General features: G+C 39.2%; 1 protein-coding gene across 1 annotated transcript; it reads left to right on the top strand.

Moving 5' to 3' along the window:
• Positions 1–3,401: 3,401 nt before the first annotated feature.
• LOC102785430 (AN1-type zinc finger protein 3-like) lies at positions 3,402–20,834 on the top strand. The gene is made up of 6 exons (XM_006779892.2): positions 3,402–3,756; positions 8,385–8,425; positions 8,519–8,692; positions 13,949–14,014; positions 16,079–16,276; positions 18,799–20,834. The coding sequence occupies exons 1-6, from the start codon at positions 3,674–3,676 to the stop codon at positions 18,951–18,953; spliced, it is 717 nt and encodes a 238-aa protein (XP_006779955.1). The 5' UTR covers positions 3,402–3,673; the 3' UTR covers positions 18,954–20,834.
• The last annotated feature ends 1,168 nt before the right edge of the window (positions 20,835–22,002 follow it).

Below are 22,002 nucleotides of genomic sequence, written 5' to 3'. Positions count from 1 at the left end.
TTTTTTGATACACCCCTCACACTACAAGCTTAACAGGCTGCTTGTCTCCAGTCAGTAACAGCCAGCCTGCCTATCTGGGGATGTCATTAAAAGATAACAAAGACTCATTTATGTACAAATGTATTCACATAGATTTCCCATACAATCCATCTTGTAGAGGGCCTGTCTCTCATAATAGAAGTCATGAATCAACTCCCTTTATCGACACATGGGCTAATGCAAGTCCAGCTGGTTAATCAGCATATTGTTAAGGCAGTGATTTGTTACTATACCTATAAACAAAGATATTACATTGGTTACACAAGGGGTATGAAATTTGAGATATTAGATTATACTGGTTTACCCCCAACACATCTGTTTTCTTAACTACTTATCCGGTTCAGGGTCATGAGGGTGCTGGAGCCTGTCCCAGCTGTCATTGGTGAGATGCAGGGTATATCCTGGACAGGTTGCCCGTCTGTCACAGGGCTAACACAGAGAGTGACAGACAATCATTCACACTCACATTCCAAAAATTAGATGTACTGCAAAATTAATGAACCTTCACCTCTGATCGAACTCTGTGAAGATTCACAGATTATCCTGACTTCTGCTTCTTTGAAGTGAAAATACATTTTAAAACTTCCTTTGTGACTAGAACTTTCTTTAAAGAACAGCCCTTCAAGGAGCCAAGCTGTATCAAGGACGTTCCTCATTGCATTTTTACAGGGCGATCATGCTATGTGAGGAACAAAGCCTGCAAAATACACAATCCATATCCCTCAGTGAATTAAAGAGGGGTCAAGAGACTGCAAATGCATGTTATCTTACTGGATCTACATGCATATCAAAGATAATCCATAACAAGGGTACAAGGGTTTGCATGTGACTTCACTGTTATGGATATTTTAAGTGAGCTGAATTTTCTAACCCATGCTTGATTTAGTGTCTAATTAATTCCTTAAGTTCTTGTGTTTATTGCAGGGGAGGGGAGAGAGGATATATGGCATGTGAGGAGAGGGGATCGTTCTTTGAAGTGGTGTACACCAAATCTCTAGAGGACAGCCAAGCCTGAGGCTGGACTGAGGCTTTGGAGAGAAGCAACAACTGCTTTTTCACTGTGAGGCCAAAACTGGGGCTTGTCATGGTCATGTTTGCAGCACTGAACTATTACCTGTTTATTTGAAATAAAGCATCCCATCAGAAATACAGTATCTTAAGATAGTAAAATGCCAGTCAAAACTATTTAGCTTTGGGTGAGACAAAACTACAACAAACAACTAATCTGTGCTAGCTATTGTTACATTCTCTACTGGAATAAATGCTCTAAGCAACACTGAAAAACGAGATTCTGCAATTCTCTGCGGCATCACCCTCCCTGTACCTACCTAGCTAATGAACTATCATCTATCTATCTTCATTCCACCCAAGGCCCACTTGTCCTTCCCTGCAGAGAGTAGCTACTTCTTGGCAGGTCTTGCTGAGGGGAATTCAAGCCTCCTGGCTCTAACATAAAGTGTTGTGTTTTTCTGAAAGTCACTTTAAGGTGAGAAACAGAATTCAGTAATGCTACTTCTTGGCACCATCAAGTCACGAGTACATAAAACAACTCAATTCCCAGCAAAGTCTGTAATGATACTTCATGTCAGCAAAAAAAAAAGAAAGAAAGAAAGAAAGAAAGCTTACTTGAGATCAACTTGAAAGGAAAAAATAAAGTGCACATGCTAATGAGCTAACATCAGCATAAAAAACAACAACAGGTGCCGTGTCTTGCCAAAAAGAGATAAAACACAGGTGTGATTAATAAAAAAAGTTTCAGCCAGGGAAAATATTTTTTGATGAATGTGGTTCTGAAATGTGTTATACAAGGAAGTCTGTTCATGAGGATGGTCAAACTAATCACCACCATTTATTTGTATTAAGCCACTGAATTGCAAGATTGATTTAACAAAAGATGGCTGAGAAGTAAGCTTAATGTTCAGGTAATGCTACAAAGAATGAAAAACATTAAATACATAATTTGTAATATTAATCCTGCAGGGAGGCATGCATTGTTGTCCACCATTTGAAATGATAAACCTTGAATTTGACTCACTGCATACTTTTGATTTATGATGAAAACATATCATGTTAAATGACAATAATTAAGTGTAGTAGCCATTTATTGCATTTTTCGAGCAATATGTCCCAAAACTTGTTGTAATAGTAACAGTGGTTACTATTAATACTAACAGTTCCTGCCTTGTACTCAATATGAGTATAAGAATGACTTTAAGCCAGCATGTACATTGCCATGGCCCTAAAAACTAACCTTTAAGGAATTCAGCATCATCTTCTATTTTCATGCTTTACAAAATGGAGCCAATGACTCAACATTTTTGATCAGGAACTGACTTTTTTCCTCACATGTTTCAAGTACACATGAAGCACTGACTTACTTTTAGCCTATATGAAGCGATAATACTTCTGACAGAAATCACGCAAATCAACTATTCTTGAAATGAAAAAGATTAAAGTTTACTAATCTGATGAACTTTTTGTACTTTTGTGTATGGAGTGAAGCTGTGGAAGCAATGTGTACATATATATGTAAATCTGTTAATATAACTATATCCCTTGATGTGTTACAGGGTTACAAAACCAAATATATGTAGCAAAATGCAAATAAGGATTGATGATAGGACAGGACACAAACCAGAAGTTAAAGAGATAATTATTATTTACTAAATAAGGAAGATTAATTAATAATAGAGACTATTATTTACTAAAAAGTGGCAAAGGGTGGCATTAAATAACCGTATGCTTCTTTTTACCTCTTATGGGAAGTTAAGTTATTTATTATTATTATCGTTTTCCTTACATTTTGTGCTATTCTAACATCTTAAAAATAAAGCCTTATCTATCTATTTATCTATCTAAATTTTTAAATTCAGATGTTTGTGTTTTAAATATTCCTTTATAATAACTATGCATACTACAATTTTAATTTTGTTTATACATGTTTTTGGGGGCTTTGTTTTGTTTTGTTTTGTTTTTTTAACTGCTACCGAGACGCGTCAAAATATGTCCAGTGAAAAGGGTCTGTCACAGCCTATCACATCATTTTACATTTCTAAGATACATCCTGGGAGGATAACTTTGTTTTTAAGTGAACAAAACACTCTCAGAGACACTTTCAGAGCTCTGGGCTTTTTAACTGTGGTTTTGTCTGGATCATACCATGATAACGCTTTTAAAATGAATTACTTTAAATGAGTCATTTACCGAGTTCAAATGTCATTTCTGTATACACAATGCTAACAATTATTATATCGTTATTCCGTGTCCCTTAACAGTTTGTACAAACACGTCAATCTAACTTTTGTCTTTCGTGTTCCTCACACACCTCCCCCTCTCTGCCAGTGGTTCGTTCCTCACTCCAGCTGATCGGCCCAGGATCCCCGGTGGTTCCGTCCGTTGCTGGCTTTGACGGCCCCAGCGTCTTAACGTCGACTTCAACTACTTTAATTTGACGGACTAGGTGGCCGCTTGTGTCGTCAAATTGTCCACCCTACACTGAAACTCGGAAGAATTATCTGGGCAGAGTGACGGTTGTATACTTATCAAAGCCAAGGGGATCTAAACGCAAATACGAGGCCCTCACTCCATCCACGGATTCACCTGCTACACCGACAGCTTGACACGGGAGACAGACATGGGCGACACGGGGAGCGAGGGCAGCAAGCCTCCGAGTAACGTTAACGTTATACCCCCTCGCTGCCCCTGTGGGTTCTGGGGGTAAGCAGAATAACCTGTCAAACGTCTCGCTTTCTAACGCTTTCTTTCTCTGCCAGTAGCTAGCAGAGTCGATAGCCACTAGCATTAGCAGCTCAAACAGGGATGAGCTGCTTTTCTCCTTATTACCCCCTCCCCATTGTTTTGTAGCATTAGCTACTAGCTAACACCAGTTGGCCTCGGTAACCTTTTCCTGTAAAGGAAGGAAGGAAGCAGGGTAGGGAATCTGGGGTAAGCCTGACAGGTGTGAAAGTGTTAATCAACTGGATAGTTAACGTGTTAAGTTCATGCATGAAGCAGTTACTTAGAGACATCAAAGTGTCTCCATGAACCAGACTCTAGCAGAAAGAAACGAGCAACTGGTACTTTAAACTGAATGTGCCGGGGTTGCACAGACAAACTGGCACTGTGCAATAATCCTGTTGTGTACAATTTGATTCATGTGTGTTGAGGCATATGTTAACTTTGCAACACATATGAGCCCAAATTAGGTTTTGTAATATGGACCGGTTAAAAATTGTATTAGTATTATCACTCTTTGGCTAGTTCTTCATATGTCGAATTTTAAAAAGTAGCCCACATTGTTGTATTTTAGGAAAAAATGGATGCAAAATATTGTACTTTAGTGGACGTATTTATGATGGGCATTTATAAACACTTGTAGTCTTAAGTTTTCAGCTCAGTGGTAAAAAATCAGAGAAATGTAGCACTTAGCCAGACAAGAGAGGATCCCAAAATTAGTTCTCACAAAGTGAAATGACACTATTGGAACTCACAAGTATCTCATTCAGTTTGTGTATATTTTACAAAAATGCCACTTTATTCACTAACCTTTGGATTAGTATGGAAATGACGTACAATACAAAAGACACTGCAATGTCAGTCACCAACTCTCATCAGAGAATGTGTTTTCCATGACCAAAGGCATCAGTTTTTTCTACCTGACTAGAGTTTACGAAGCATTTAAATATTTGTGGAGTTGGCACGCATATAATCATATTCATACCGCCTTGGCTTTGGGAGAAGTGTTTAAGTGGGTTTGTTACAGTACCAAAACTAAGCATGATGACTCAATATTTTATTTTTTTAGTACATCAAATGTCTTTAATTTTTTTTTAAAATGTTTTAAGTAGACCACAGATTTGCTTTAAAAACAAGTTAATAAGTATCAACAATTATGAGTGTGGACTGCATAAGTTCTGTTACTTGGATAGCTAGTATTATTTATTTAGACTCATTTTTTATGCCATCCTCCAACAACTTATCTGCTACCAGTGGTGGTATCCGTTGTAATGGTACCAAGGACACAGGCACATATCTTGGCCAGAAATAACTGTTTGCTGGGCTGTGAGGATGCATAAATTGATTGAAAACGTCTTGCACTGCTTCTGAAAATATTTGGCTGTCATACATAAATATGAATATTCCAAAAGTTCATATTGGGAAAATGAAAGTGAATACTGTCACAATTAGTATCAGACACTTGCTCTTTCTAAAAAGTTTTTATATTTTTTTTTTCTCAGACAAATTTGAGAAGGTCAGGTGCGAGGTATTTGATTAAACTGACAAGGAATAAGTCAACACTAACTTAAGCTTTTAGTACATTTATGGTAACATAGCATGTTGTCGTCAGCACTTCACCCATTTCCGTGACCTCCACTTGTAGTCCGTATGTGAGTAGGTGCAAAAAAGGGTACATTTATTTTGTGCCTTCTGATTATTTTATTATTTTACTAATGAATGATTTTCTAAATTTTGCACTTAGGCTGTGAGAAAACATATTTTAATGTGGCTGCAATGACAGAGTGAACTTCAACCATTTCTTGGCCACATTTAATTTAACAGTTTTGGGAAAGCAGTTTTTAAGCTGCCTTGCACATAAACAACAATTCACTTATTGAATCAATATTTTATATCCTCATGTACCCACATGGATATAAAACATTTTATTTGTACTGAATGGCAAAATCATGATAGCACCAGCCCATTTTAAAGATTTTATATTAGCAGAAAAGATGTATAATGCTGAAAATAATGGCAATCGCTGTTGACAAGGCTGTGCAAAATGACTGGATTAGTCAAGTAATTACCCAGTCACTTAGTTTAATAACTTGTTCTGTATTGCTATCCACACCAAAACATTTTGGATCAATACAAGCACTGATTGTGTGCCTCGCAGTAGTTTGTAGATTGTGTCATTTTCAGAAAGAAAGCCAAAGCAGAGAACAAGCTGTTCTGTACTATAATAGGATGTTAAAAAAGTCAGCAATGATGTATCCAAACTCTATAGTTTAGCATCAAATGTCCCTTCCTATTTAACTTTCTTCTATTTGTGAGATCTACTCGCAAGCAGCCACCCGATCTGCTTATCCGTCTATGTTCCAGTTGACTGCTCAGCTGTGTAAGTTGTAAGGGTAATGCTAAGTTGTCTTTTATGAAATGTCAATAAGCTAGTTTTTTGAAACTGTTCAGGTCAGTGTTCACTCCAGGCATTTTTCTGTGTGTGTAAGCGGATGGGGAGGCAAAAAAGCATAATTATGGAAATTAGCATTGAGAAAAACATTAAAAATCCTTTAGGCAATCTAAGAGCTGTTCTTTCCAAAGTATGACCTTCAATTTTAGTGTATTTAAAATTACCGTTTGAATTCAAAATTGGGTGTTTGTTTGATAATGTGCCACCCTTACAGTTTCTTTTGAGAAACACATCGCCTAAAATAAAATAGGTATTTCTAGCACACATGAAGAACTGCATGGTATGTCTGCTTCCCCAGTAACATAAAACTAAAACAGTTCAGTCCTTTGCCGTTACTTTTTTACCCCCAGTAAAGGTATACCATCATCTTAAAAGTAATTGAGCCACATGCACTGGTGATACTATGCTTTGATTGCTTTCTTTCACCTTAGCTGTATTTATGTTGTCTTTCATTTACCTGCTCATGTCAGGAGAATTTATTAAAAACTAATTTCTTCAAAACATTTATCACCCTTCCAATATCTCACTCCTTTGTGTCACTCAGGCTGAATCACAGAGGCAGTGGAGCCTGTCTTCCTGTCTGTTCCAATCAGATATTCTCATTAGTAACAGCAGTAGGCCAACTATGAAATAGACATGTTGTGTGCACTCTGTTCAGGCTTCAGTCAGCTTAACAGCCATGGAGCTGTTTTTTCTCCTGCATAGTTTTTCTCACCCTTCCTCATCCTTTTAATTTCCTTAATGAATCTGTAGTTTGATTACCTCTGATTGTAAGGTTGATAAGAGGATATGACTTGATGTTTACCCAGCATTGGCTTCCTCCCTGTCTGCGTGTAATGATGAGGTTTCTCCTCTTTCCTAACTTCTTGCTTCATCCTTTCCCTTTTATACCTGAGACTACACACCAGGAGACTGACAGAAAGCCCTCAGGTTGACTGCAGCTGACCCCACATTTAGAAATGAGGACAAAGGTGTGCAATGGAGCGCCCAAAATAAATAGAATGTGACTGATAGCAGCGACCGTCACGCTCAGTGCACAGACAGTAAGGACGAAGGCTGGAGAGGAAATGAGAGGAGCCTTTCTCAGACTAAACCCAGAGCCATCTGTTGTGAAAGAGCTGTTCCACTGAAATCAGCAAGGCTCCATGACAATAGATAACTTATATCAAAAGTCTTTATCTGCCTTCAGGAAGGAAAAGTATGTTGAGAAAACTCTAACTACCACACTGATACTTTAACCCTTACTGCTAACCACTAGCTTTGAGTCTGTATTCCCATTAACGTACTATGGGGAGTTTCATAACAATCAGAGGGAACTAGATGACTTTTGTTCAGCTCATCTTAAAGTAGTTTTAAGAACCCTGTGATCAAAGTGAGACAGAAAGAATCTAAATCCAAAACACAGAAACATAATGTAAATCTGTACTTATATTGACTGTTCAGATTTTCTGGTAAATACGTTGGAGGACTGGCATCTCCAGTGTGTGTCAAAAAGAATTATCCAATTTCTTTAGGTAATGAACATCAAAGTTTGTGGTACATTTTAAAATACATGGCTGACTATAAAGTTTTACATACAAAACCTATGTTTTGTATTCACAGCCCCCCCGCCCCCCCCAGACGCACTTATGTCTGTACAATCAAACTGATCAAACTCAAAGATAATTCTGTTATGCTATATACTGGCAACCAGATGAAACTCAGAAAGCCCCTCTCTCTAAGAGTATGTGTTTTGATCGTTACTGGTGAACGTCTGCAGAATTAAAGTACTTTGAAGTCAGAAGATTCTTTTTGATACGCCCTGTACTTGTAGCAATAATCCATACTTTAGTTTATACTGCAACAAATCAGTTTATTTTACATTGTACAGACACTATGTGTGACACGTTTGTTTTCTTGAGTTTTGAAAACTGGATAGTTGTATGAAAAGTGTTTAAAATTGATTTAATCAAGAAAAAAAAATAAAAATAGAGTCTAGGATTTCTAATTGGAATTTATATTTTTGTAAGTGTACATGAGTAAAAATATAGCCAAAAAGATACATGTCACCGCTCACTCTCACTTTTATCTTAGCCTCTCATCTGTTTTATCTTATACCTTTTACTGCAACACTCAGACTGCTCTATTAACACAATTGCGTTCCATTCCTTTTCCTCAGGTCAAGCAAAACCATGAATCTCTGCTCAAAATGTTTTGCAGGTAAGTTATTGTTTTAGTGGGAGTTTGTTGACTGATTTTTCTGCCTTAAAACCTCCAAACAAAGAAAATGTCCTCATGTCCATGTTTCCATAGACACTCAAAAGAAACAGCCAAACGACGACTGTGCTCCAAAGGCCTCTTCAAACTCTAACACCAGTCAAGCAGACATGTTCTGTAATGAAACAAACAACAGCATTAGTCAGTCCCTCATATCAGAAGACCCTTTGCCTGGAGAGATAGGAGTGACATCTCTACCTGTTCAGGACGGTAAGACAAGTTGCAGTTTTCTTGCATCTATGGGTAGTGAACATTTACACTTTTAAATATTATGAACTTAAAGGCTTGGTAATATAATGTGTGTAATTTGTAATGTGCGTCCTACACATGGAAACAATGTATGAGTCGTAGATTTCAAATTTAGAAGTGAGTTAATGTGTGCCTTTATAAAATTGAGTTGTCAAAACCAGAGCTTTTAGATGAGAGCATTTTTCTTTAGAACACTGTTAGTAGATTCTGCCAGCTCAAGCAGCAGCTGCAGTATCCCTGTCCTGGCTATATTTGTCCTCATGGCACAGATAGAATGATAGGAAAGGGCATCTATTCAGAAGTGAAGGTTTTAAGAGGACACCTACAATTGCCAGGGCATCAGTCATTGCTATACAGTGACAAGGTTATTTGTGGAGGCCAATTCATAACAGAAAAATAAAGTGGCTACAAAACAGATGTGCAGAAATGGTATAAAAAATGGCACACTAACCTGGTCTTTTATTATGTTATTAAAATAATAAAAGACCAAAACTGTAAGGCTAGACCCCCTATGCTAAGTGAGCCTACCGCAGACATGAGCAAGACAGATAAATATGAAGGCATGCCGGCTCGGACGTCGCCCGGATCAACAATGTCCACGTCAGTGGTTGAGGAAACAGGGCACCCTGACGAGAAGTGGGCTACTTGAACAAGAAGGCATCCGTGGGCAAGACACGAAAACAGGGCGTTGTTGGAATGCTACTATGCAAGTAACCCTGGCGGAAGGGGTTACATGAATAGGATGAGGGACCTATGGATTCTTCAATACCCAACATCCACAATGAAGGCGAAACAACTAGTAGCTCAGTGTTCCAACATTCAAAAGAAGGGACTGCTCTCACAGCTAGAGATTGACGAGGTACAACATAAATGCTACGGCAAGGGGGAGGCAGGACGCCAGGTCAGGGGGGAGATATCATCACCCCCACCCGAGATTGGGTACAAAGCCCCAAGTGCGATAGGAGAAGGATCGTTGAGTGCGAGAGGAACTGACCTGAAAGATAGGATTATGGCCGAGCTTGAAACCTGGATCCCCCGTAGCCGGTTACCAAGATTACGTGAAGTACCAGAAGGTCTGCTCGATGATGTTAATGCAGCACTACGGATGATACCTACAGCCACGCTTACCGAGACTAACAAGCTGATCTACAATACGGCAGCAGTGATCAGTGAGATGCTTGGCTATAAGTTGAACAGCCACAAGGAGCAGTAACCTCCATGGAGAAGGAGGCTAGAGGGCAAGATCAAAGTAGCACGGAGGTAGGTCAGCCAACTAACGGAGTTGCAGAAAGGTGCGACAAAGAAGGTGCATAAAAAAATACAGCAAGCTGTCCATAGCTGAGGCCTTGGAAACTGCCAAGCAAAGACTCACAGCCTTGGCCAGCCACTTGAGGAGGTACACCAGAGAGAAATAAGGCAGGAGAATAAACCAGCTGTTCTCCACAGAACCAGCAAAGGTGTACTCTCAGTGGCAAGGGAACAATAAGAGAACAGCACCACCAAGGCTGGAGACGGAGAAATACTGGAAGAGCATATGGGAGAAGGGCGCAACCCATAATGGCAATGCTCAGTGGCTAGTGGATCTGAGGGCAGACCATAGCAACCTCCCTGAACAGGGTCCAGTAACCATCATGGTGGCAGACATCCAAGCAAGGGTTTCTAGTATGAAGAGTTGGACAGCACCAGACCCCGACATGGTTCACGCCTACTGGCTGAAGAAGCTGACTGCACTCCACGAGCGTCTGGCAGCACAAATGAACCAGCTGCTAGTTAACGAGGGACACCTGGAATGGCTAACCATGGTCGGACAGTCCTGATCCCCAAGGACCCCAAGAAGGGACCGGTCCCATCCAACTACCGACCAATAACCTGCCTGAGTACTAGTGATGGGTCGTTCGCGAACGAAATGGCTCTTAGAGCCGGTTCTTTGAAGTGAACGACGCGAGCCGGCTCCTTATTGGGAGCCGTGAGGTTTTTTTTCTTTCTTTCTCTCACCCTCTCTCTCGCCCTTTTTCCGCTAAACTCCGCACGCGCGGCCTGTACTTTGCGCTGGGCAGAGGGGGGAGGGGCGTTAGTTACAATCGCAGCAGCACAGGAACAGAGCCAGAGAGAAAGAGAGCGAGGGACAACAACGTCACATTAGAAAGGTATAGTAATCATCCACTATTTTCAGTTGCAGATGATAAAGGATTCAGAAATCATGCAGGCCCATATGACAGAGAATGTGCATCTTCTTTTTGTTTTAATATTTTAATTTATATTTAATTGTGTTGTGGTTTGCAGTGTTTTGTGTTGTTTCATGTTAAATTTGTTTAAAAGGAAAAAGCTGAAAATTTAAATAGTTAAAAGTTGAAATGTGAATAGTTTATTTATTACATTTTATGTGGAGTGAATAAATAAAGTATATTTATGGTGGCCCTTAGAGACAAAGCACGTACAAACTCCAAAACACGTACAAACTCCTAAGCATGTACAAACTCCAAAACGCGTAAAAAAACCTCAGACACACTTACAAACCCCGAAGCATGTACAAACTGCAAAACACGTAAAAACTCAGAAGCACGTACAAACTCAAAATCACGTACAAAAGACAACAGAAGTGCTCCAGGATGCTGGGCGCAGTGTTGAGCTTTTGTTACCTAGTGGCTACACAAGCCAGCAAGTACCAACAACCGGATTTGGTGTGTGGTAGTAACAGGTAAATGATTTTTTTTTTTAAATTATTTGAATAAATATGAGTGCTTGTCTATAAATACACAAACAATACACACATGCTTTCAGTTGTGTAATTTAAGTGATCTAGGTAGCTCTGTTTTGGAAGTTCAGTTAACGCTAGAAATGTGTTTTGGAGTTTGTATGTGCTTTTTGGAGTTTGTACATGCTTTAGAGTTTGTACGTGCTTTGTCTCTAGGGGCCATATATAAACATATATAAATAAAACCACTTTTTTTACATTAGTAATTCCTTTTGTGCATAATTTTATATTATTGTTAATAATAAATTAATTAAAGCAACAAAACAACCTGAAGAGCCGGTTCGGAGCCGAAAGAGCCGGCTCTTTTTAGTGAGCTGAGCCGAAAGAGCCGGATCTCTAAAAAGAGCTGGAAATCCCATCACTACTGAGTACTACATGGAAGCTCCTGTCAGGCATCATATCGGGTAAGATGAACAGAAAGGGATTGGCAAGAATACCAGAGGCGCAAAACACCAGCTACTGGTAGATAGAACAGTCAGCCGAGACTGCAAGACCAGGCTGACCAACCTGTGCACTGTCTGGATTGATTACAAGAAGGATACAGACTACGGAACGGAGCAGTTGTCAGCCACCTCCTGTACATGGATGACATCAAGCTGTATGCCAAGAGTGAACGAGACATCGATTCACTGATCCACACTACCAGGATATACAGCAATGACATCGGGATGTCATTCGGGCTGGAGAAGTGTAGTCAGATGGTAACAAAGAGAGGGAAGGTTTTCAGAACGGAAGGGAACAAACTACCAGAAGGAAATATTGCAGACATAGAGGACAGTTACAAGTACCTGGGGATCCCGCAGGCGAATGGGAACCATTAAGAGGCAGCTAGGAAAGCTGCAACCACCAAGTACCTGCAAGATGCTAGCAGGCAGGGCATACATGGAACGCCATAACCAAGTGGCCGGCATAGTATACAGAAACATCTGTGCCAAATATGGCCTGGAAGTACCGAGGTCAAAATGGGAGACGCCCCCAAGGGTGGTGGAGAATGACCGAGCTAAGATCCTGTGGGACTTCCAGATATAGACGGACAAAATGGTGGTGGCTAACCAACCGGACATAGTGGTGGTAGAAAAACATGAGAAGACGGCCGTAGTGATCGATGTAGCGGTTCCAAATGACAGCAACATCAGGAAGAAGGAACACGAGAAGCTCGAGAAATACCAAGGGCTCAGAGAAGAGCTCGAGAAGATGTGGAGGGTGAAGGTAACGGTGGTCCCAGTGGTAATCGGAGCACTAGGTGCAGTGACTCCCAAGCTAGGCGAGTGGTTCCAGCAGCAGATCCAGGGAACAACAGCGGAGATCTCTGTCCAGAAGAGCGCAGTCCTAAGATACTGCGCAGGACCCTCAAGCTCCCAGGCCTGTGGTAGAGGACCCGAGTGAGTGGGGAGTGGGGAATTTTTATATATATATATATATATATATATATATATATATATTATATATATATATATATATATATTATATATATATATTATATATATATATATATATATATATATATATATATATATATTTGTACATGTAACATGTACATATAACTCTTCCATCTGGCCATTTAAAGCTTCACAAACTCCTGGTTTTGATCCCTTATTTATCTGCCACTAACAAATTATACTTGTCTGACCAGTGACTGAATGTATTTCAATTTAATGCCTGAAACTGATGCTCAAATATTTGGCTCCACAGCAGAAAATCATTTGGATGTAATCATAGAATCATATTGCTTACACTGAGTAAATAATACCACATTACTAGCTAGGAAAGTGTTTAATGTCACCGTTCTTGAAAAAGTCAAGATATTTGACTCAGTTGCGTTTCTAGTGTTACACACTTTTTACAAACTCCTTTAAAACTATATAAGGAACAGGTGGATCATATAACACATATTTGGTGCAACTCTTTATCTTTTTACCACCTTTTTACCACCCACAGCCACACTGCCTCTTGGCTGGCTCCAGCCTGTACACATGCACACTGCGGTCTTTCCTTCACAGATATCTATCATAGTTGCTGCAAGGAGGAAAAAAACCTCATTGCATAATAAAGGATTTCGCACGCCTCAGTCACGGTCTTTTCATCCTGCTTCCATATTGAAGATGGTACCCGAGTATCTGGGCAACCACCAGCAGATTTCTCGACAGCTTTTGTCCTCAGCCTCTTAGGGTTTTAAACAGTGTCCCTGTAACACATCACCTAGTCTGTCAATCTAATACAGTTTAAACATTTATTTACATGTCTAAAGGGTAGTAATTTTTATCTTTAATTGCATTTTTTTTTTTTTTACATTTTTTTTAAATTGCTAAACAATTATTTTTTTCAGTTGAAAAATCACATTAAAGTAAGAAACTAATCTTCTTTTCCTTCTTCTTTGGTTCTTTTACTCATTTTGATCTCTTTCCCTTCTTTTTTCTTTTCTTTTCTTTTTTTTTTTTTTTAAAAACTATTTTCTGCCTCAGGAGCATCCAGCAACGACACAGTCTTGGGTTCATTCTCCACTCCGACAAAACGTACATTTGAGTCAGGTATACCTCAGTTCTATACTACTACAATATACACTGTTGCATTTTGTTTGTATGTTTTAGTCATGTGCACTTAGAAAGTTCAAATTGGAGCACCCATTAGCGTCAATAGCATTGAACTGATCGAACATGGCTGGGTTAATGATTCTTCCAGGACAAGTAGCGGACAGCAGGATATTACTGATGCAACAGAATGTGCCAAGCCAATCATGCTGTACCAGAGTGAATGAACACCATGAATATGCAGTATATCCACATGTAGTTGTTGCGCGGAATCATAACATCGACATGCAGTATGGAGATTTAAATGGCAAAAGTCACATAGAAAGAGAATTGTCGCTTGATGGTTAGCAGCAACTTGATTTGATTCTATAGATTAAAAACATAGATTTTGATTAATGAAGAGGAAATGGGTCACAGTGGCACACCACATGTGCATCTGTGAAGGACAGCATTATCATTAGCACTAATGGGAATCTACTGAATGAGGTCTATAAAACAGCCAGACTATTTCCTATTGCAGATTGCTTTTATTGTTCTTTCACCCTTAGGTGGCACAACTTGCTAAACTCATGCGTGCACACTGACACACGACAATGTCTAGTACAGAGTAGGATAGGCTCAGTAAAGGTGTGTGAACATGCTGATCCCTTGTCTAAAAAAGCGGGATCATGTCTAGTAATACACATACTCACACAGCGTCATTTAAACCTTTTACTGTTGGTTGAGTTGACATTTCACTTTTTACAATCTCTCTAAATTGGGGCCATCTGTATTTCATTTTAGACACTGGATACACTTTGACTTTACCTTTTGTTCAATATTTAATCTTGAATTACAACGACATTAAGTCAACCAACCGCTCATCAGTTTACAGTGCAAATGCCCTGCCTTCACATATTTTCCTCCTTTAACTTATAGTTGTTCACTTACATTTAAATTTGATGTTACAGCTTGCTAAATTGGGTGCCGAGATCTTCTAGGATAACAAAAAGCAGGCAAGAATGAATTTTTTTTCCACAACATGCAATTGCACATGTGCAGACACACATACACACAAAGGGATCGATGGAGCAGACTAGGAGGGGATCTAACTGTTCAGCTTGGCCTAGTTCTCAGAGATTTATTGAGCGCTGATCTGCATTTCGGCCAGGCCAGTGAAAAAGTCTGCAGGATTGATGAGAAAAGCTGAGTTGAAATTCTAGCCAACCAGTGAAACCTTGCTACATTCTCTTGCTGTCTCAGGTGCTGGGCTGCACGTAATTTAATGCAGGAGAACTATCAATCTCGCTCTTTTTTTTTTTTTTTTTTTCTTTTTTTTTTTTAAAAAAAATGAACACAAAGAAGAGTTTAGTTCCAGTTTGCCATCATCTGTGCAATCCCAGTTACAGAATAGACCAATTCTGACAATGGTGTATTGGAGTTTTTCTTAGGTTCCTCAGGTTTTGTATTGTTTATTCCATGGTAATAAAAAGTAAAGAAGGATTTTGGCTTCAGTTGCTTTAGATTTATTATTTCAAACCATTTTAAATTTGGTACACTTTGCATTTTTGTGTCTGTAGTACAAAACAGATTAATTTTCATTGAATTAATTTTTATATGTAATGTAATCACAGTCTAGTCTAATTTAACTCAATAGAATCAGAATAAAGATGCAAAATACTCTTAAGCTATAGCAAGATTGCTATTCATTTTGCTGAAAGTCAGCGTAATGTAGCTCCAGACTTTCAGTGTTTCATTGCATTAAGAGAATCTCTAGGAACTATTTTTCTTAGATGTATAAATTTTATGTTTAGCACCATTTAAAACATGGCTACAAAATACACACTAAAGCAACAACAACAGTCTTAGTAACATGACAAGTAAAATAAACAAATAAATTTAAAATGAAAATGTGAAAGTGGGTTTGAAAGAAAAATGAAAAGCTGAGTTTAAGTTCAGTTCCTTTGTTGCAGGGCTCTAACTGGCAATGCCTGATCTAAAAACAACAACAAAAAACAACAATTAAGCAAAACAGTTGTAGCCAAATGTTTGGTTTTTTAAACTTATTTTTCTCTCTCTTCTAAGCCTCAGATTCAGAAAGTGATGTTTCACCTGAGAAGCGAGCGAGAGTAGGTGGGATCCCAGAGGGTGAGGAGTCTTCATCATCATCATCGTCTTCATCCTCGTCTCGCAGTGGCTCTAAACAGCGGAGCCGTAAGCGTTGCCATCGCTGCCAAACCAAACTGGAGCTGGTACAGCAAGAGCTGGGTTCCTGTCGCTGTGGTATGATGACACATTTTCATATGTACAGTATTAACATACACATCACATGAACACTTACGCAAAGGGGCATTATCATTAAGTACATGCATAATACTGTTAACTTCATAAAGATATCACCTTAGACCATGTTATTACCTTATGTTAATATGCAGATACATACATAAGTACACTTTGGTTAGCTTAGTAATAGTTTTGTGAATTATGTGTCCAGCACAGCACCGTTACCTGGACATGTCTTTGTGTGTTGAAAGAAATATATATATCACTGGTTTTGCAAGCCTTGAGGGACCATTACAGGAAAGCCTCAATGTTTCACATTGCACATAAAACATAAGCCAATTACCACAAACACTAATGTAGTTCAAACCAATACTTGGCTTGCTAATCAACTTGTTTGCATACAAATTAAAGTACTTGAAAAGTCAGAGCTCTTCACTACTTAAAGACCAATCTGCTTAAACCAATGCAATAATTTCTAAATTGGAAATTGACTTGCCTTTTTTTCCACCAGGTGCTGCTTAATACACGGGCTATCCATCCTTAATAGTCCAGTGCTTAGTATGAAAACATGCTTTTTACAGACTGAAAGGGAAAATGGTGGCAATTATAGTGATTTCTGACTGTTGCAGTAATTGCAGATTACTTTGCTAATGGTTCTGCAGAATGTTCCACAGTGTAAGCCAAGAAGGTCTGATAATGAGCTGAAAGGATGAATGCTTTTCAGATTGTATTGGGGGTGAAAAAATAGCTCAAGTAGTGAATCTGATCCGATGCTGTTAGTCTCAGTAGTTTTCTGCTTTTACACAGTTGCTATTTATCGTACTAGGTATTAATATAACACAGAGTGAAGGCACTGGAATGCCTGGAAGCTAATTATATCATATCTTTTAATGTGGAGACCTAACAGATGAAGGAACCAAAGCATTTCCTTTTAACCTAATAACAGGGGTCCTGCTAATTTCTAAACATTACTTCTGTGATTTTTTTCCCATAATGGGGAAAATGCGAAATCTCTCTCAATTATTTATATGTGTGGCTAAAATGTAAAATTCTTCTAAAGTCAGAAAGACAATCAACAGATGATGAGAACAGGGAGTACTACAACCTTAAAACTTGATTTGTTGTTGGCCTTCTGACCTTACTTCAAAACATGACCGTAAGCTTTGGTTTAAGTAATTATTAATCTGGGCATACAGCACGGTTTAATCACACAGTGGCTGCAGTTTGTTTGACCTTGCTAGCCTGCTGCATGTTGTAAAGCAACGGGCACAATGAAAAAACACTTTGTAAATAATTAGCCTATTAATTAATGTCTGCCATAAAATAACTGGTGACTCACTCACTGGCAATTAGATTTAGAGGTTAGATTAGGAGGAAGCACCCAAGGCCAAGGCATAGATGTTATCCAGAGAAGAACCCCAAAGGTGAAGGTCTTCATCTGCTATGTTTCTAACCAAGGGTGGTATGCTGCAGGTGCAAGAGACAGTTTGGGCCTTGGTAAAGAGGCAGTGCAGCCAGGTCTGTTTTTGGTGTACAGAAGCAGGGATTGACAGGTCCAGACACATAAGCTGTTATTATACCTGCAGTCTGACATTTTCCAGGCATATAACTGGATATGTTTAAGGGTTTTCTTTACAGCGTGTGTGCACACATCAGTTCTTCCTCATCCTTTATTCATTTTTGCCTCTACGTAAAATAAATATTTTAGACATGTTGGATTTTAGCTGTAAAATCTTTGAAACTTACAGTATACTCACAGATTGTTTTTTGTGATGCAAAAAACATTCTCAAGTCACAACGTTTCTTCCCAGTTCATTAATTTTACAGAAGAACTCAGTTCACCATTTTGTTAGATAATACCAGCAGTGAGCAGAGGAGAAAATGTTTGATTTGTGGTTTTTAATAGGGGGAATATTCTGTCCAACGTGACACAACTTTCCTCCCTTCTAATCCACTCGCGTGTGCTGTAATTGTATAGGTTTTAATTGCCTAGAAACCAGATGTTAAACTGGGCCTTTAATCACTACTTATTAAATGCCAGTAGCGTTATTATGTGTATTAATGAATGAATTTAAGATGATGAAAGCTAACGAGCTTCCCTGAGCTTAACGAGCCTCCACCATTGGCAGGGCTTTTTGTTGAAAGTAGTTAGAGGGAGGAAACGCTATCTACTGAAAAACGGAATAGCATTGAAAGAGGAAGCGATCAGGTAGAATGTCTTCTTTGACACACAGGCACTGTGGCAAGTAGTACATGTTATCTGCCCTTGACCATTTAAAAAGTATATCTAAAGACTAAATGATTCTCGACCTTTACTGGCATCTAAAAGTAATGCTACTCTTTTGATTTTATTTCTAGTTAAATTGTTTTAGGTGTGCTTTATGTAGCCATATCTTTTTTCTTTAGTTCATGTATTAACTGCAGTGTGTACAGTTACAACTGCAATATTTGTGCATTTACTTAAGGCAACAAATTAATCCTTCCTTGTCTCTTTTATCCACAACCCCAAACCCGTCCTTTAGGTTATGTCTTCTGTATGCTCCATCGGCTTCCAGAGCAGCACGAGTGTCTGTTTGACCACATGGGCCGTGGACGTCAGGACGCCGTCCTCAAAATGGTTAAGCTAGACCGCAAGGTGGGCCGCTCATGCCAGCGCATTGGGGAAGAGTGCTCTTGAATAGTCGTTCCCTCAGAAGAATCTTTAACAGGGATATTATTTTCTTGTCTTTTTGTTTTTCCTCGAGATTTTTGCTTTTTTTTGTGAGAGTGGAGATACAAACCTCCACCTTTTTTCTCTTAAAACTATGCTTGCTCTTTTTGAATTCCACTATCGCCTATCTTGGTTGTTTTCTGCTTTTGTTGGCTTGATTATATCCCTGCTGCCTTTTGGAAAAAAACAAACCAAGGAAAGACAAAACAATAAAGAGCAAAGGAAATATACAGTTTGTTCCCTTTTGTTGCAAACTCTCGACTTCATAAAAATGAATGAAGTAAGATGACATGAATAAGACAAGAAATGCAATGCTTTACACAAGTGTATTTCTTGGAAGCCAGACTTTACTCTTTACCTCAGAAAAGGAAAGGAAGAAACTGAGGAGGAGGAGGAGGAGAAAGAAAATGTTATCTTTCATGTACTCCTTGGCTTTGGCGCTGTTTATAGACTGTGCTCTTTACCTCAAAATCAGACCAGAGCTGCTTTGTACTCTGCGCCAAGCACGGACTTTGTGAAACAAACGAGCAAGCGAGCCTCAGTTTAATTCAGTGTCTTACCCCCCCTTGCCATCGATCACCCATAACCCTTAACCTCTAGAAACACAAACACCTGTTAAAATCATCCACCTCAGGATACTGAAGCTCAGTCTTCCCTCCTCCCATCAACTTCCATCCTTCTCTCCACAACACAATTTTCTCCATTCATTTAGGATTCCTTGAGGCTGTTTCTGCCACTGTGGATGATAAAACTGTTGGTGGAAGTCTAAGTCCATATATTCAGAACTTGCAGGCTGTCTTGGACTCAGACACAGACAGTGGTGGTGGGAACCGTAAACCGTTTGTCCTTGAATAACTGAGACCTGTCTTCAGTGTCAGGATGTGACTGAGGAAGACTTGAAGATTTTGTCTTCCTCTTTTTGTCTCTCTTATCTCTTTATTATGTGCAAACCTTCCACATAAAGACATTTCCTCTTCACATCCATAATCTTTTTCAGGATGTGTACAAACTTCAGCACGACAACATTTACAGGATGTGAGGGATAAAGCGTTCTTATGATTTGGACTTGGACCTGGAATGTCTGCATTGTTACACATTACTGTACTTTTGCTATCATACACAGTTTGACTCTGGTGATATTTTATGCGCTCAGCTGTTGTTCACATTGAGCACAAACAGGTAAAATCTAACATTGCTGTATACATAATTTGATCTGAAGCTGCAGTAGCAGTTTCTGATGGCAGTCTGGGTCTCATCATGTTTTTTAGTTATCTTTGTTCCCAGCTTTGAAGCAAGATTTTGTATGGGCGTATTTGATTTCTTTTTACCAGTACTTTAATATCCCTTACTATAAGTTGCGATTTCTAGCTAGCATGATGAGATCACATGCATTCTCCTCTTCCTGTGCTTCTCTTTGGTTTTCTCATCTTTCCTTGTATTGATTGCTCTATTTTCTCTTGTTTAATTCGTTATCCCTCTTTCTTGTTGCGCTGTAGAGAGAGGGCATAGGTCTGGAGTCAGTGTGCTGAAAGTTAAAATCAGTAAATAATTACCTTCCAAAGGTTTTCCAGATGGAGTGTAGAAAAAATGAAAAGAGAATGCGTAATGAATGAATATTTGGTATCCTAAATAAAAACTTATTTAACCTTGTTAACATTTTACATTTCAAACTTACACTGAAGTTTAGAGCTGAATTTTCTTTTGGTTGTTAAGATATCAAGTGAGAAGGTCACTTGTGTAAAATTCTATAATTTTATAGAGTTATAACTTTTGCTTTACCGTTTGCTTCTCCTCTTCACCCTTTTTTGTTTTATTGAAGAAGAATAAACTGGATTAGACAAAAATAAAGCAATCTTTGGTGTCTTTACTGGCTTAGGAGTGTTATATATCAGGTACATCTTGCCTTTTTGCCTTCAGAACTACCTTAATGCTTTGTGCCATAAATTCAACAAAATGCTGGAAACATTCCTCAGAGACTTTGTTCCATTTTGACATGATGGCATCACGCTGTTGCTGCAGATTTGTTCACTTCGCATACAAGATGCAAATCTCTGGTTACACCGCATCCCTACAGTGCTCTATTGGATTGAGATCTGATGACTGTTGAAGCCATTCGAGTACAGTGAACTGTCATGTTAAAGAAACCAGTTTGAAATGATTTGAGCTTTGGTGTTTTTATCCTGCTGGAAACAACCAGCAGAGGAAAACAAGGAGCGGACATGGTCAGCAGCACCGCTGTGGCATTTAGACACAGTGGCGTGTCCAGCGGGGTGGCCTTGGGGGCACAGGCCACCCCCCCAACCAGACTGGGCACCCCGAAGCTAAAACAATAAAATTTAATGAAATATCAAATGTAGGATTATGGTTTCACAGTGAAGCTCAGATATCCGAGGGTAAGTGAATGTAGCACCGGCTTCTGCACTATGAGCATCATGTTAGCAAAGGTAGGAGAGCCAAGCACGAAAGACGGCACCACAGAAATTTTTTTTCAGCCAACGATTAACAAGTTAACATATCTGGACTAGCCATCGGACATTTGCACGGTGGGCTGATGACTTTTTTTTTTTTTTCTTTTTTTTTGTAACGGCATGAACAATGAAAGGTGGTGGATTGGCCAGATGCTGGCCGATGTGTAAAAATAACTCAGTTGTTTGGTGGTGGCTATGGCGGAGCTTCCACAGAGGCAACAGGTGGATGAGGGAAGGGGAGGCAGGAGGAGGAGAGCCCCGAGGCAGCCGCCGGTCCGAGTGTCAGGTGAACTGAACTTCAGGTAAGAAGTTATGACCTGCAGTCTGTCTGGGTCAGATATAAACCAAGTTTAGGTGGAGTTTATTTTCGTTGTGCTGACTTTTTACAGTCAGTTACAATAACTTGTACTGCGTGAGCTAGCATGACAGACTTTCTATACAGCTGTTCAGTTGCTATGATGTTACTGATGTTGAACTTTATTTTATTCATAAGGTTAGTTAGTAGAGTTGCCAACGGCTCCTTAAAAATGGAATGGTCCCTCATTCAG

This window comes from Neolamprologus brichardi, chromosome 1 (genome assembly GCF_056152115.1).
Source record: "Neolamprologus brichardi isolate AB-2024 chromosome 1, ASM5615211v1, whole genome shotgun sequence".
Taxonomy (NCBI): Eukaryota; Metazoa; Chordata; class Actinopteri; order Cichliformes; family Cichlidae; genus Neolamprologus; species Neolamprologus brichardi.
The sequence above is the reverse complement of the archived record's forward strand: the minus strand, read 5'-3'. Positions and strand labels throughout refer to the sequence as shown.